This window comes from Rhinatrema bivittatum, chromosome 4 (assembly GCF_901001135.1).
Source record: "Rhinatrema bivittatum chromosome 4, aRhiBiv1.1, whole genome shotgun sequence".
In the NCBI taxonomy this organism is placed as follows: Eukaryota; Metazoa; Chordata; class Amphibia; order Gymnophiona; family Rhinatrematidae; genus Rhinatrema; species Rhinatrema bivittatum.
In genome coordinates, this window is record NC_042618.1 from 149,692,561 (window position 1) to 149,709,994 (window position 17,434).

At 45.2% G+C, this 17,434-nt stretch overlaps 1 protein-coding gene across 6 annotated transcripts in view; it reads right to left on the reverse strand.

The window, feature by feature from the left end:
- Positions 1 to 17,434, reverse strand: part of MBIP (MAP3K12 binding inhibitory protein 1) — a 140,822-nt gene that overhangs the window by 66,955 nt on the left and 56,433 nt on the right. For all 6 annotated transcript variants that reach the window (XR_003856335.1, XR_003856334.1, XM_029598973.1 and 3 more), the window contains one exon: positions 9,762 to 9,800. Coding sequence is in view for 4 of the 6 variants with exons in the window: in XM_029598973.1 (XP_029454833.1) it covers positions 9,762 to 9,800 (39 nt within the window). In the remaining 2 variants the exon portion in view is untranslated. The remainder of the gene's footprint in view (positions 1 to 9,761; positions 9,801 to 17,434) is intronic.

The window sequence follows — 17,434 nt, forward strand, 5'->3', positions numbered from 1 at the left end:
TTTGACTCTGCTGGTCACTTGTCAGCTCTCTTCTGAAGACTTTGCCCTGATCAGCCAGTCGCCTAGGTAAGGGTGTACCAAGATCCCTTCCTTCCTCAGTGTTGCTGCCACGACCACCATAATTTTGGTGAATGTTCTGGGGGCGGTCGCTAGGCTGAAAAGTAGCGCTCGGAACTGGTAATGGTGACCCAGTATCGCAAAGCGTAGAAAACGCTGGTGATCTTGATGGACTGGGATGTGAAGGTAGGCTTCGGACAGGTCCAGGGAGGTCAGGAACTCTCCTGGTTGTACTGCCATTATGACTGAGCGAAGAGTCTCCATGCGGAAGTGTAGTAGCTGCAGATGACAGTTGACATTCTTGAGATCCAAGATGGGTCGGAATGATCCTTCCTTCTTGGGAACGATAAAATAGATAGAATAGCGCCCCATATTTGTTGGGGCGTGGGGACTGGAGTTATTGCCTTCAGACTGAATAGTCTTGTCAGGGTGGCTTCCACTGCCAGTCTCTTGGTGTGGGAGTGGCAGGGTGACATCATTAATTTGTCTCGAGGGATGCTGCGGAACTCGAGAGAATAACCTTCTCGAATGATGTTTAATACCTATTTGTCCGACATGATCTCGACCCATCTTTGGTAGAAGAGGGCAAGTCGACCCCCTATTTCCTCTTCCTGTGGATGGGTCGGCCCATTCTCATTGTGGAGCACGGCTGGAGCCTGCCCCCAGGCCTGCCCCTCTCTTGGTCTGTCTGTTCCGAAAGGGCTGGGGCCTTCCGGAGGGGCTAGGTGCCTGGAACTGTGAGTTCCTGTAGGGTCTAAAGCGTTGTGAGCCTCTGCCCTTGGTTCTTCTGGGAGAGGGATGCTGAGATCTTTTATTCCTATCTTCCGGTAGCCGAGGCACTGGGGATTCGCCCCACTTGCTGGCTAACGTCTCCAACTCACTTCCGAACAAGAGGGATCCTTTAAAGGGCATCCTTGTGAGAGTCAATTTAGATGTCACATCAGCAGACCAATTTCATAGCCATAGTTGTCTTTTGGCTGCCACTATCGAGGCTACGCCTCTGGCTGAGGTATGCACCAGGTTTGAGCTTCCAGAGCTATTGCCTCTCGAGAGGAGGAAGCAGGAACGTGCCACCAGTGCGCGCAGCAGGAGGCAATCTGCAGTGTCATTGTTGTTGCCTCGAAGGCCTGCTTAAGGATGGATGCCAGTTGTCTATCCTGAGAATCCTTCAATGCAGTCCCTCCCTCAACAGGAATCATTGTTCGCCTAGAGACGGCACAGACCATGGCATCCACTTTCGGGAAATGTAGGCGTTCCTTGGTCGCTGGTTCTACAGGGTATAAGGCTTCCAAGGCCCGACCTCCTTTAAAGCTGGCCTTGGGGCATCCCATTCCAGGTCGATGAGTTCCTGGATGGCTTCCATCACTGGGAAGTAGCATGATGCTTTACGAAGGGACACCAGGATGGGGTTCTTTGGTTCCGCCATTGGGTCCGTTCCTGGAATACCCAGAGTCTTCAGAGTCTGGGAAACAAGGGCTGGTCGTTCATCCTTGTGAATGAAGCGAAGCATGGTTTGGTATTGTTCCAGGCCTGGAGGAATTTCTTCTTCTTCCATGGAGTCGCCATCATCATCTGAGGTATCTGGGACTCTGTCAGAGAAATTCTTGGTTAAGTGAGGCATGTCCCGAGGTAGCCGAGCAGGACCAGGAGGATCTTGTGCTTCCGGCAGGGGTTGAGCCTGTGGCGCAGGTGGGGCTGATTGCACCTGAACGAAGGCTTGTAGCCCTTGGAAAAATTCTAACCAGGAGAAGGTCCCTGGGTCCATGTTAACCCCAGGGAGAGAGTCGGTGTAGGAGCCCTCTTGTGGAAAGGCTACCTCAGAGATGCCTAGATCCGGGGAACTATCATCTGTTGTAGTTCTGGACCCATCCCCAGACAGTGAGGGACCAGGCTTTGGTTCCCCCTGTGCTTCTTCGCAATGCTGGCACAGGCAGAACTCCAGTTCAGGCTGCGCGGCTCTTATGTGGCAGGCTGTGCACAGAGAATTCCTTCTGGCCTTCTTGGGTACCGGTGCCATTGCCTCTAGCTTCAATGCGCGTGCGTAATTGTAAACGCGGATGTGCGTGTAGATGTGCACTCTGTTATGCGCGCGTCTGTACTGGATGTGCACAAGTTAGGCGCATCGGTCGCCCGGCCTGCCCCGTGCATACCGCCGGTCGAGAAGGGAAGATGGCGCAGAGGGTCTCCATGTGGATCCCTGTACTGGATTGGGGCGCAGCCCAACTAAGGCTGCTCAACCCGATCGGTGTTCCCTTTTACCTTGCTGGAAAAGAAATCGAATCGTTACAGCAATCCGAGCCTCAGAGGCCTGAATTTAAAGTTTTCTGCTTTCCTGGTCTCGGCGCTCACCGATCGAATGCCGGGACGGTCTCCAGTTGCGGGAGGAGAGGGCTTTACCTTCAGCATCGCGCTCTGTTGTGCACCCGCTGCTTTTCAGCCACTCTGGAGCTAAGTCTATGCCGGGAACCGGCTACCGGACCAAGGCACACTCTGAGGGATATCGGAAGTCACCTCAGGAATTCTCAACTGGGGGAGGGACCCTTAGGTTTCACCACAGGAGAGCGGGGCTCAATCTTCTTTAAGGTAAATCTTTTTCTTTCTTCTATGCTGTAATTCTTAACACTATTCTAGTGTGTGGGACAGTGCCCGCATCTGCTAGGAGACAGATACTGAGGAGCTAAGGTTACTGCAGGGGTATATCTAGAGTGATGTCAGCTTTGAAATCTGACTCAGTCTCCCATCTGCTAGCAGAAGAGCACTACACCCATTGGTTCTGAGTCCATCTGGCTATACGCTAGGAAGTTTTGTATTTAAATGAGGTCAGATGCTAATAAGGAGGTGCTAGGGACAATAGCTCGACCCTAGCACCTCCATAGTAGTGGAAGAGGCAGCTGTCAGCAGGTCTGACAACCGAAGCTCAATTTTACTGGTGTCTGTTTTTGAACCCCCCAACCGGCGGGCTTGGCCACACATTTTACTTTCTATATTTCGGGCGACTAATAGGCTCATCAACATGCATTTGGATGTGATGAGTGCTATTAGTTTCAGGGGGGGGGGGGGGGTTTGGCCACGCATTTTCCACTCGCTATTATTACCCCTTACAGAATAAGGAGTAATAATAGCGTGTCAAACACACAGCCAAATGGGGCACCATTCTGTACTGACCTGTAAGAAAGGTGGAAGGAAGGCAAAATGATTACAGACATGGTTAAAAGGTGAGGTAAGAGGCTATTTTAACCAAAAAACATCCTTCAAAAATTTGAAGAAGGATCCATCTGAAGAAAATAGGAAAAAGCAGAAACGAATGTGCTTTTAAATCTCCGTACAGGTACTTGCCTTTCTTTTCTCTGCTCTGCAAGCCAGGATCCAGGGCTTGGATTGAGCTGTTTCCTGCACCCAGCCCTCCATTGGACCCTCTCCTCCTCCTCCACCTCGTGGCTGTTGACCCTCCCCCAGCTGGAAGACTGCCCTGCTTCTAACGAATGTGCTTTTAAATCTCCGTACAGGTACTTGCCTTTCTTTTCTCTGCTCTGCAAGCCAGGATCCAGGGCTTGGATTGAGCTGTTTCCTGCACCCAGCCCTCCATTGGACCCTCTCCTCCTCCTCCACCTCGTGGCTGTTGACCCCTCCCCCAGCTGGAAGACTGCCCTGCTTCTAACGAATGTGCTTTTAAATCTCCGTACAGGTACTTGCCTTTCTTTTCTCTGCTCTGCAAGCCAGGATCCAGGGCTTGGATTGAGCTGTTTCCTGCACCCAGCCCTCCATTGGACCCTCTCCTCTTCCTCCACCTCGTGGCTGTTGACCCCTCCCCCAGCTGGAAGACTGCCCTGCTTCTAACGAATGTGCTTTTAAATCTCCGTACAGGTACTTGCCTTTCTTTTCTCTGCTCTGCAAGCCAGGATCCAGGGCTTGGATTGAGCTGTTTCCTGTACCCAGCCCTCCATTGGACCCTCTCCTCCTCCTCCACCTCGTGGCTGTTGACCCCTCCCCCAGCTGGAAGACTGCCCTGCTTCTAACGACTCTGCTTTTAAATCTCTGTGCTGGATGCTAAGACCCATATTGATGACATCACTTTTGAGCGACACAGAAAAGAGTCATCTATAAAAATCTAACCTGGTCAAGCGTCACGCGCCGAAGGAGCGCGACAAAGGGGCCTGCCCCTTTGAGCGCCCCTTCGGGCAGCCCTGAAGGACCCTGGAAGACCCTAAAGTACTACACGGACCTCCTTCTCACCCAGCAGTCCCTTTTGACCCTGAGGTATCGCTGCTCACTTGCCAGCCTCTCAGCCAAGACCCATCCAGCTCCAGGACCTCCGAGTGAGTGGGCACCTCCTCAAAGTGCCTATCTCACCTCTCACAGGTGCTCATGAGCCTGCCTCCCAGCCACTGGACTACTCCCCCTAACACCTTAAATTGCTCTATTCTGTTATTTGTGCATGTTATCTAAGCTGTATAACCTGCATGGTACACTATTTACACCTCTTACCCTACCTAATCAGCTTTGTGCCCTTCCCTCAGTGCCCTTCTCTCAGTTTAACTCCTTGATACCTTAATCCCCGCCTTGTACTACCCTATATCCTCTCAGTTTCCTTTTTACCTACTCCCTCTCCCTCCCTCCTCCTTTGCCTACTCACCCACTATGACCACACAACACATCAACCGCATCCACCTCCCCCACAACAGACTCCCCCATTCCCATCCCCCCCGTCCCACCCCCCCCTACAAATCCCTCCTCCCTATCCTCACTACCCCCCTCAACCAATTCCTTGGACTCACTACCCTCTCCATCATTCTGTTCAACGCCCAATCACTCTCCAAAAAAACCCCCATCCTAAATGACCTCCTCACTGACACCAAGCCAGACATCTGTGCCATCACGGAAACCTGGCTCAAAGAAACAGACATTGTCCTCCTGAACCAGCTACCTACACAATCCTACGAATTCCTATCCATTCCAAGACCCAAGAAAAGAGGAGGTGGCATCCTCCTAGCCTTCAAGAAACACCTTAATCTCAAACTCTCCCACACCACATCACCCTCCAAGCTAGAAATTGGCCTCTTCAAAGCCCCCTCACTGCAAATCTGTCTCATTTATGCCCCTCCTGGATCCAATCGAACGGGACCCCTCCCCCTTAATTGAATTCTTATCTGCCAACATAAACATTGAAATCCCTTCCATCATACTAGGAGACTTCAACCTCCATGTCGATGCCACCCCCCTTACCCCTTCTTGTGAGGCATTCCTTACTGCACTCCAAGCTCTAGGCCTTAGACAAATTGTTGCCTCCCCCACGCACCAAGCTGGTCACTCCCTTGACCTTATATTCATCAACCACTGCTTCCTACCATCCCACCCCCCCACCTGCTCCCCTGTACCTTGGTCAGACCACTTCCTCATAAAAGCCCTCCTCCCCCTTAACTTCCCTACTACCCCCACTCCCTCAAACAACACCACCTTCACCTTCAGGAAACCCTGCTCTGGAGATGAACTGGCTCTTGCCATTTCCAACACATCCACTAGCCTTGACTGCTCCAGTCCAGAGACTGCCATCAAATCCTGGCTCAGCATGACTCTTGAAATTGCTGACAAACTATGCCCCATCTCCAGACGTAACATTACCCAACCCACAAAAAATCATCAACCCTGGTACACGACTGAACTAAGATCCCTAAAAAATACCCTCAGGCAGCGTGAGAGAAACTGGCGTAAAGCCCCCTCACCCCAACTCGCCTCAAGTTTCAAAACTACCCTTCACCAATATAGAATAACCACCCTCAAAACAAAAAGAGACTACTTTTCAGCTAAGATCCACCAATACATGTACAACCCGAAAGCCCTTTTCAATTATGTTGCCAACCTCACCAAATCCTCTCAGCCCACTATCCCTGAGAATGATGCCTCCACTAAGAGCGAAGAAATCGCCCAGTATTTCCTCACAAAAATCACCAACATCCTCCGCAGATTTCAACACCCTTCTCCATCCACCTCCCCTTCCCCCTCCCTCCAACCTTCCCCCACTTCACCCACCCTCCAAACCCTTGACCTGACTTCCGCTAAAGAAGTGGAATCTATTCTCAGAAAACTTAAACCAGCTTCCCACCCTTCAGACACCATTCCCACAAAATCCCTCCTCTCCATCCCGAACACTATATCCAAACCCATCGCAGACATCATAAACTCCTCCCTCTCTTCAGGCTCTGTCCCAGATGCTCTTAAACAAGCTATTGTCAAGCCCCTCCTAAAAAAACCAACACTAGACCCTAAAGACCCCGCTAACTTCTGCCCTATCTCTAACCTGCCCTTCCTATCCAAAATTATGGAAAAGATTGTAAACATCCAACTTACAGAATATCTAGAAAGCAACAACATTCTGCATCCAGCCCAATACGGCTTCCGTAAATACCTCAATACAGAAACCCTCCTGCTCTCCCTCACGGACCACTTACTCATAGGCATGGACCGAGGCAACTGTTACCTCCTCGCCCTACTCGACATCTCAGCTGCCTTTGATACCATCAACCATAACCTCCTCATCAACCGGCTATCCGAAATAGGCATCTCAGGCCTAGCCCTACTATGGTTTAAATCCTACTTATCTAACAGAAAGTTCTCCGTCAAGATAGGAAACGCCAACTCCACACTCTATCCCTTGTCTCAAGGTGTCCCACAAGGCTCCTCCCTCTCCCTCCACCCTTTTCAACATTTATCTCACACCTCTATGTCAGCTCCTCACAGACCTCGGCCTCAAATTCTACCTCTATGCAGATGACGTTCAAATCGTCATTCCCATTCACAACTCTCTCTCAGATGCCCTTGCCTTCTGGAACACATGTCTTGCCAACATCAATGACTTCCTCACCAACATCCACCTCGCTCTAAACTCCTCCAAAACAGAGCTGCTCCTTATCTCTCCTCACCTCCCTCCCAAACCACCGATCTCCAACGATCCAGCTTTCAACGTCATAACACCCCAACCCACAGTAAGAGACCTTGGGGTTATCATAGATCAACAACTCAATCTCAAAAAACAGATCAACTCCATCCTCAAAGAAGGTTTCTTCAAGCTTCACATCCTGAAGAAGCTCAGACCCCTCCCTCCACTATCATGACTTCCGCACCGTCGTCCAAGCCACCCTTTCCTCAAAGCTGGACTACTGTAATGCCCTCTTCCTTGGCCTACCCTCCTCCACCACCAAGCCCTTACAAATGCTCCAGAATGCCATCGCCAGGGTCATCACCAACTCAAGGAAAGCTGATCACATTACCCCAATACTCAAAGAACTCCACTGGCTCCCCATCGCATCCCGAATTCTCTTCAAAATTCTAACCATAGTGCACAAGTCCATCCACTCGCACAATTCCAATTGGTTGGATGAACCCTTTCGTCCTATACGCACTGAACGACCCACTCGCACTGTCAACAAAGGCACCCTCTCCATTCCCCCTTTGAAAAAAGCCCACCTCTCCTCTACTAGGGACCGTGCACTATCCATTGCAGGCCCTAAACAATGGAACGCCCTCCCTACCACTCTCAGGCTAGAGCCATGTTACGCCAAGTTCAGAAAAAAACTTAAAACATGGCTCTTCCGACAAGCCTACCCTGATTAAGTACACCGACTTCTGCAAGTATCTTGCCTACGCCTTGTATATTCCTGTAAATAGTCCGTTGCAGTTTTTATTTATTGCTTTAATTCCTCCACCTCCTGCTCTTTGTATACTCCTCCTTGTTCGCCCTCCCTGTTCATTGTAATTTCTACCTTTAAAGTTACATTGTAAACCGGTATGATGTATGCATACTAATACCGGTATATAAAAGTTTTTAAATAAATAAATAAAAATAATAAGTTAAGTGTGAAACATTGATAAGACAGGCCAAGAGAGAATTTGAAATAAAGTTGGCCATAGAGGCAAAAACTCAAAAACTTTAAAAAAAAAATATCCAAAGCAAGAAACCTGTGACTGAGTCAATTGGACCGTTAGATGACTGAAGGGTTAAAAGGGACTCTTAGAAAAGATAAGGCCACTGCAGAAAGACTAAATTAGATGTAGTGTATGTAGATGTAGTGTATTTGTCAAATGCCTTCTGAAAACTAAAGTCCCTCATGAGAGGCTTCTAAGAAAACTAAAAAGTCATGGGATAAGAAGCGATGCCCTTTCGTGGATTACAACTGGTTAAAAGACAGGAAACAGAGTAGGATTAAATGGTCAATTTTCTCAGTGAAAAAGGGTAAAGAGTGGAGTGCCTCAGAGATCTGTACTTGGACCAGTGTTTTTCAATATATTTATAAATGATCTGGACTGGAATACGACAAGTGAGATAATCAAATTTGCAGATATGAAATTATTCATGAGGTTAAATCACAAGCAGATTGTGATAAATTACAGAAGGACCTTGCGAGACTGGAAGATTGGGCATCCAAATGGCAGATGAAATTTAATGTGGACAAGTTCAAGGTGATGCATATAGGGAAAAATAACCCATGCTGTAGTTAAACAATGTTAGTTCCATATTAGGAGCCACCAACTAGGAAAAAGATCTAGGCATCATAGTGGATAACATTGAAATCGTCGACTCAGTATGCTGCGACAATCAAAAAAAGCATGTTAGGAATTATTAGGAAGGGAATGGTGAATAAAATGGAAAATGTCACGATGCCTCTGTATCGCTCCATGGTGAGATTTCACCTCGAGTACTGTGTACAATTCTGGTCGCCGCATCTCAAAAAAGATATAGTTGCCCTGGAGAAGGTACAGAGAAGGGCAACCAAAATGATAAAGGGGACGGAACAGCTCTCTATGAGGAAGTGCTAAAGACATTAGGGCTGTTCAACTTAGAGAAGAGACGGCTGAAAGGGGATATGATAGAGATCTTTAACATCATGAGATGTCTAGAATGGATAAGTGTGAATCTGTTATTTACTCTTTTGGATAATAGAAGGACTAAGGGGCATTTTACGAAGTTAGCAAGTAGCACATTTAAAACTAATCGGAGAAAATTATTTTTCACTCAACGCACAATTAAGCTCTGGAATTTGCCACCAGAGGATGTGGTTAGGGCAGTTAGCATGGCTGGTTTTATAAAAGGTTTGGATAAGTTCTTGGAGAAGTCCATTAACTACTATTAATCAAGTTGACTTAGGGAATAGCCATTGTTATTACTGGCATCAGTAGCATAGGATCTACTTAGTGTTTGGTTACTTGCCAGGTTCTTGTAGCTTGGATTGGCCACTGTTGGAAACAGGATGCTGGGCTTGATGGACCCTTGGTCTGACCCAGTATGGCAATTTATATTCTTATACATCTAAACACAGAGAAATATTGAAAAATGAAATAACTAATCTGAATTTAAAAAAAAAAACCCCCAAAAAAACCCCTTTACTAAAGAAAAATAGAAATAAAGAATAAAGGCAAAAAATGATGAGCAGCTGGAAAAAAATGTACAAAGGAACGATTTCATGTACATTCACAAGAATGGAAAGAAAAGGATGGAGGAGACTCACGCAGTGGCAGCTGTGCAGAAGGTGTATACATGCTCAGTCTCTTGTTCTTTGAGGTCTAAGAGGTTTTCCATCTCAGTACCATTGGGCAACATCACTCATTTATGTAACTGAGCTTATCCTGCCTATTTACAGAGCTGAAAAAATGTTTTACTTTCATACAAACTTCTAAAATAAATGCTGCATCATGCAGAGCTTTTTAGTTACCTGAGGTGTGTCTGTCTTCCTGCGTTTGCTGGAAAAGTTCTAAAATAAAAACAAATATTTAAAACCTCTCTTTGATAATATACATATTTCAAAAATGGGTAAAAAAATTCAAATAATTATATTTTATACTTTATATAATCATATATATATATATATATATATATATATAAAACATTTATAGATTCAAATATGTACAGTATATCTATATATTCTACACACACACACACACACACACACCCCTCTATTTCTCAGATGAAGACAAATTGCTTTTAAGCAGAATTCATGGCGGTGCTGCAAACAGCTGAGAATTCTTGTTGCTGAGGGCAATCTGTCTGCAGTAATAAGTTTTGTATGGTTTTCAGCGAGCAAAAATGAATTGAATTCATAAGTAATTATTTCTACTCAAACAGAACCTTTATTATGCCAAGTCCTCTGAGGACAGTCCAATTCAACATTCCCGAAATGGGATAAATGTTTCTCAACACATCAAATGGACTTTCAGATCAAGCAATAAAATTTTACCAATGCATAAGGTCGCAGACATGCCAAAACTCCTAGTTATTCCCTACAGTTCATCCATATTACATAAGTGAGAAGGGATTAGGTTCACTTTATTTTTGTCCTAGCCATCTCCCTTTTTGGGCTTGTGGTCTAACTAGAACACTATCAAGCAAATGAAGAAAGCCAAGAGCTGAGATACCATAGGCTATGGTGCATGATTTAACCATTAAGATTTTCTTTTGAATAACACTTCCCCTCTGTATCAGGTTCAGCTAGATACAACACACTGAGCAGCACAAATTAGGGCTCCCTCACATACTATTTTTTAAATTGGGTAGATGAGTCAATATTATGATGCTCCAGGATTACCAACACCAAATCTGGCAGACAAGCAAGGCCATTTTTACTGGGAGATTGGTTTAACCTAAAACACTTAGGAGTCAATTTCCACCCTTACATTAGTCAAATCAGTTTTACGGAACTTGTACCAAAACATTCTATATTTCCATAGAAGTATTCCATAGAAAGAAAAAAGGCTTAACTAGAGATAGGTCAAAAAATCTTGGTCTACAATTGCAAACCTCACTTATCATTGTTTACATTACAAACCTTTAAAACATAAGGTCTGAATGCAAATTAAATTCAGTATTTTAAAAATAAGGAAAGCAACAGTATATAGGCCATAATGCCAAAAGTTTCGTTAGGTCCCTTAATGTTTACTTATTTGGTTTTCTAGAAGCGTACTCAAGTCATCTATTTTGAGCAGCAAGAAGAATGAGGTAAACAGTTTATTGGTTATCAACAACCATCTTTCTAGTTCTTTTGAGCATAAGGAAAACAAATGAAGAGAGTCAGTAAAGCGAATATAAATGCACTGAAGAAACAAATAGCAAGTCAGGCTTCATCTTCTACTCGGATTTATTACTCTTTTTGATTGCGTTTTCATCCTGTACTCCCGGCTACTCTCTTACCACCTGAGTTCTCTTAGAGAAAAACTTGAGCATGTAGGCGAGCACTGCCTGTAGGGAAAACAGTGAGTAGAAAACAGCCAATTCTTCCAAGTATGTAAACCATTGCCCATATGTAACCGTTTATGTCAATGTGTATTCGATTGGTGAGAAGCTTGAAATAGTTTTCACACCACCATTGGCATCGTGGAATGATAATTGTTTAACTAGAGATATGAAAATTGGTTCTTACCTGTTAACTTTCATTCCTGGAATACCACAGATCAGTCCAGATAAATGGGTTTTGCCTCCCTACCAGCAGATAGAGTCAGAGAAAAAAAGCTTTACTGCTACTGTGCTCCATAAGCAGGGGCGGACTGGCCCATCAGTGCTTCAGGCATGCCCCAGTGGGCTGATCAAATTGGTCATGTGACCTCTGTTAACCCGCACTCCGGTTAACATAAGAAAGAGCCCAGAGGAGCCGCCATCAGAACTCATCCCACAGGCAGCAGAAGAAAGAGGAAAGGCCACAGGTCGCCAGCAGCCGAGAAAAGAGGATGCAGGCCATCTCCGGAGTCCAGGCCAGTGGTGGCTAAAGAAAGGGAGAGGAGGTTACAGACCAGGCTGGAGGTGAAGAAATAAAAAAAAAAAAAAAAAAAAAGAGGCTGCGGGCCACCACTGGATCCCAAGCCGGCGGTGACTGATGAACAAGGCACAATTTGTGTGTGTAGCAGCTAGCTTGGGGGGGGGCGGGGGGGGGGGGGGGGGAGGGAGGGAGAGGGACTGCTCCATGGTCAGACTGCACCTAGAATACTGTGCAAGTTCTAGTCGCTGCATCTCAAAAAAGCTATAGTTGCACTGGAGAAGGTACAGAGAAATGTGATGAGTTAGGTGGTCAAATTTGCAGATGATACAAAATTATTCAGAGTACTTAAATCACATGCGGATTGAGACAAATTGGAGGACCTTGCGAGACTGGAAGACTGGGCATCCAAATGACAGATGAAGTTTAATGTGGACAAGTTCAAGGTGATGAAAATAGCAAAAAAAAAAAAAAATGCTGTAGTTACACAATGTTAGCTTTCAAATTAGAAGATATCCAGGAAAAAGATCTAGGCATCATAGTGAATAATACATTTAAAGTCGACTCAGTGTGCTGCAGCAGTCAAAAAACAAACAGAATGTTAGGAAATATTAAGAAGAGTGGTGAATAAAACAGAAAATGTCATAATGCCTCTATATCGCTCCATGGTGAGACCACACCTTTAATACTGTGTACAATTCTGGTCACCGCATCTCAAAAAAATATAATTGCACTGGACACGGTCAGAGAAGGGCAACCAAAATGATAAAGGGGAATGAACGGCTCCCCTATGAGGAAAGGCTAAAGAGGTTAGGGTTCTTCAGCTTTAAGAAGAGATAGTTTAAGGGGGGATATGGTAGAGGTCTATAAAATCATGAGAGGAATAGAATGAGTAAATGTGAATCGGTTATTTACTCTTTTGGATAATAGAAGGACTACGGGGCACTCCCATGAAGTTAGCAAGTAGCACATTAAGAACATAAGAAATTATCATGCTAGGTCAGTCCAAGGGTCCATCAAGCCCAGCATCCTGTTTCCAACAGAGGCCAAACCAGGCCACAAGAACCTGGCAATTACCCAAACACTAAGAAGATCCCACGTTACTGATGTAATTAATAGCAGTGGCTATTCCTTCAATAAACTTGATCAATAGCCGCTAATGGACTTCTCCTCCAAGAACTTATCCAAACCTTTTTTTGAACCCAGCTACACTAACTGCACTAACCACATCCCCTGGCAACAAATTCCAGAGCTTTATTGGGTGCTGAGTGAAAAAGAATTTTCTCAGATTAGTCTTAAATGTGCTACTTGCTAACTTCAGAAAGAGGCTATTTTAGCCAAAAAAAACCATCCTTCAAAAATTGGAAGAAGGATCCATCTGAAGAAAATAGGATAAAACATAAGCATTGTCAAGGTAAGTGTAAAACATTGATAAGACAGGCGAAGAGAGAATTTGAAATGAAGTTGGCCATAGAGGCAAAAAACTCATAATAAAAACTTTTTAAAATATATTCAAAGCAAGAAACCTGTGAGGGAGTCGGTTGGACCATTAGATGACAGAGGGGTTAAAGGGGCTCTTAGGGAAGATAAGGCCATTGCAGAAAGACTAAATGAATTCTTTGCCTCCATGTTTACTAATGAGGATGTTGGGGAGATACCAGTTCTGGAGATGGTTTTCAGGGGGTGATGAGTCAGATGAACTGAACGAAATCACTGTGAACCTAGAAGATGTAGTAGGCCAGATTGACAAACTAAAGAGTAGCAAATCACCTGGACCAGATGGTATGCATCCTAGGGTTCTGAAGGAACTCAAAAATGAAAATTTCTGATCTATTAGTTAAAATTTGTAACCTATCATTAAAATCATCCATTGTACCTGAAGACTGGAGGGTGGCCCATGTAACCCCAATATTTAAAAAAAGGCTCCAGGGGTGATCCGGGTAACTATAGACCAGTGAGCCAGACTTCAGTGCCGGGAAAAATAGTGGAAACTATTCTCAAGATCAAAATTGTAGAGCATATAGAAAGACATGATCTAATGGGACACAGTCAACATGGATTTACCCAAGGGAAGTCTTGCCTAACAAATCTGCTTCATTTTTTTGAAGGTGTTAACAAACATGTGGATAAAGGTTAACCGGTAAATGTAGTGTATTTGGATTTTCAGAAGGCATTTGACAAAGTCCCTCATGAGAGGCTTCTACGAAAACTAAAAAGTCATGGGATAGGAGGTGATGTCCTTTCGTGGATTACAAACTGGTTAAAAGACAGGAAAAAGAGTAGGATTAAATGGTCAATTTTCTCAGTGGAAAAGGGTAAACAGTGGAGTGCCTCAGGGATCTGTACTTGGACCGGTGCTTTTCAATATATATATATATATATATATATAAATGATCTGGAAAGGAATACGACGAGTGAGGTTATCAAATTTGCGGATGATACAAAATTATTCAGAGTAGTTAAATCACAAGCGGACTGTGATACATTACAGGAGGACCTTGCAAGACTGGAAGATTGGGCATCCAAATGGCAGATGAAATTTAATGTGGACAAGTGCAAGGTGTTGCATATAGGGAAAAATAATCCTTGCTGTAGTTACACGATGTTAGGTTCCATATTAGGAGCTACCACCCAGGAAAAAGATCTAGGCATCATAGTGGATAATACTTTAAAATCGTCGGCTCAGTGTGCTGCAGCAGTCAAAAAAGCAAATAGAATGTTAAGAATTATTAGGAAGGGAATGGTTAATAGAACGGAAAATGTCATAATGCCTCTGTATCGCTCCATGGTGAGACCGCACCTTGAATACTGTGTACAATTCTGGTCGCCGCATCTCAAAAAAAGATATGGTTGCGATGGAAAAGGTACAGAGAAGGGCAAACAAAATGATAAAGGGGATGGAACAGATCCCCTATGAGGAAAGGCTGAAGAGGTTAGGGCTGTTCAGCCTGGAGAAGAGACGGCTGAGGGGGGATATGATAGAGGTCTTTAAGATCATGAGAGGTCTTGAACGACTAGATGTGACTCGGTTATTTACACTTTCGAATAATAGGAGGAAGAGATGTGCCTGAGCTAGGCCTTGAACTAATAACATTATCACTGGAGGAAAGATCTCCTCCTGCAAATCCCGCGCTAAGATGCGCCTTCCAACAGCGAGGAGAGACGGAGGCACTTGATATATGTGCCTCGTGGGAATCTCTACCGGAGCCTGAGTTGGTGGGGGAAGGAGCCTTGGCATATTTTCAAACTGACCGGAAAGCAGGAGTAGCTACAGCTGGAGAGGAACAGCAGCAGCAAAAGAAGAAGAGCTTGTTTGAACAGTTACCTGCCCCCTATCAAGAGCTGGTAAGGCCTCAACCATTTTCACTTGAGGCGATATGGGAGGCGATTCAAGTTCTGAATATAAATATTTCAACACAAATGCTTAACATTGCTAATGCAGTGAAACAGGTGGATAATCGCCTAGAGGTAGCTGAATTGGGAGTAGCTAAAAGTAAACATATACAGCCCATTGAGGTGAAAATTGAAAGCACTATAAATGTGCAACAGGAACTGTTAAAAGAAAACCAAATTTTACACTCCAAAGTTGAAAATTTGAATAACCAACTTCATGCAAAAAACTTAAGGTGTATTAATTTTCCAAAACTGCCTTATACTGCACCTAAAGATATATGGAGAAGGTATATGATTGAGGTATTGAAAATTACAGAACCAATGCTACCAATAATATCAAAAGCATATTATATTCCACTGATGAAGAAAGGTCGAATAGATGCTAATAATTTTCAGGTATTAACCCATATCGTCTCAAGTGGACATTTCAGCAGTTCTAGATCAGCCTGATGAAAATTTAGCTGTGGCATCAACTCTGGTGGTTACCTTCTTACTCGAAGCTGACAGGGAATGGATTTTTAAATGGTACTTCTTGCATCGTACTGAGGTGTTCCTGAACCACGAGTTTGACATATTTCCCAATTTGTCAAGGCAATTGCAGAAAAGACGACAACAATTCCTTTTGTTGAAGCCCCAAGTGGGTTATTTCTTGTAAAATTTCCGTGCAAGTGCTTGATTAAGCACCAAAGGGTTTCATTCCTATTTTATCAGCCTACTCAGTTTGGTTCTTGAAGTAATTTGGGAAGATGTGCAAGCCTCAGAGGACCGTCCACCACCAAATATACTAAGTCTGTGAAAAACAGCCTATACAATCAATCCAGAGCTGTGAGGGTCACTCTCTCCGGATGAGTATCGATATGTCTTAGCACTCTTCCTACTAGGGGCCAAGGAAGGATTACCTACAATAGAATCCTGGATGATCACTGGAGAACAAGAATGCCAGGGCCCTGTGCTCTGACTTCCCACCTGCAAATGAAAAAAGTGGTGCATTGTAGCATTCCGCTCCGATAACATCAAGTTCCACCAAGTGATGCACACATGGGGTGACAGTCATTGTCTCTTCCTCCAGTTCGCCTTCTTTGGGATCCAGTACCTCCCAGCTGAGAAAGACTGCTTGAACTTTGTCCATGCCGGCGACCAACCGGTGTTGCTCTGCCCAGAGGAAAGACTCTTGGACTTCCCAAGACATCATGAGAATCCTGGTCTCTCCTTGGCGGTTGATATAAGCTATCACTGTTACCTTGTCCGACTTTATAAGGACTATGGTCTTGCCAGGCTCCTGCCTCTGGGAGGAAGAGCCCCTGCTTGTGCGATAGCTCCTCACCTCTCTGTATCTCTGCCTGCCTGGGAAGTTCTTCTTGAGACCTTCCTTTAAGGAATTTACTTCTTCAAAGTCGTGCTACATGACAGAGTATATCCTGGCACCGTACCTCTATGCTGGCCTAATTGTGTGTGGCAACACCTTGCCTTCCAATAACCGGACTGGGATTACACCACCACCCTCTGTCATAAGGAACACCCTTTAGTCCAAAGGGACCCTGCCCGGTTTACTGCCCCCTATGAGTTCAAGAAACTTTTCTTGAAGATTGGGTCTAACCCACGTCTCTTTTTAGAGCACTGTACATCAAAAGGGGGATGAATGGTAGACCCCATGGAATACTATTGGAAGTCCAGAACCCTTAACTGATAGCTTTCCGCAAGAGAAGCGCCAAACCTAGAGGATGGGTACCCCAGAAAAACAGCCTTTAAACTGCTGAAGAGCAGAACTCCCACTCATCTTATCCAAAGGCCCTCCAGCCCCCCTCCTGAGGATATCAGAGTACCTGACAAACAGCTTAAATCCCTAGAATGGCTGATAGTCCCGATCCTCTCAGGACTCCCTCAGTAAAGACAAGGCGAGAAGACCACTGCCTGCTTGCAACTGGTGGCACATCGGCTGCCATATTCTGGAGGGGGATTTTACTGAAAGGAATTCCCCCACCCCCTTGCAAGCCATAAATGGAGGCTCAGAATGGAATGTGCTGAGTATGCCCTGCAGAATTCTCCTTCCCACACTTAGCAGGAGAGATCATAATAGCAGGAACACTTGCAATGGCGCTGCTGAACTCTGCACCTTCTGCTCACAGCAGGAGCGATTCCCATGCTGCTGCTGAGCAAAAACGTTTGCCAAGGCGCTGCAGCACTCCTTCTGCTCTCAGCGGGAGCTGATACCTGTAACTGTGCAGCCCAGAATCTCCCTGCCTCTGCCC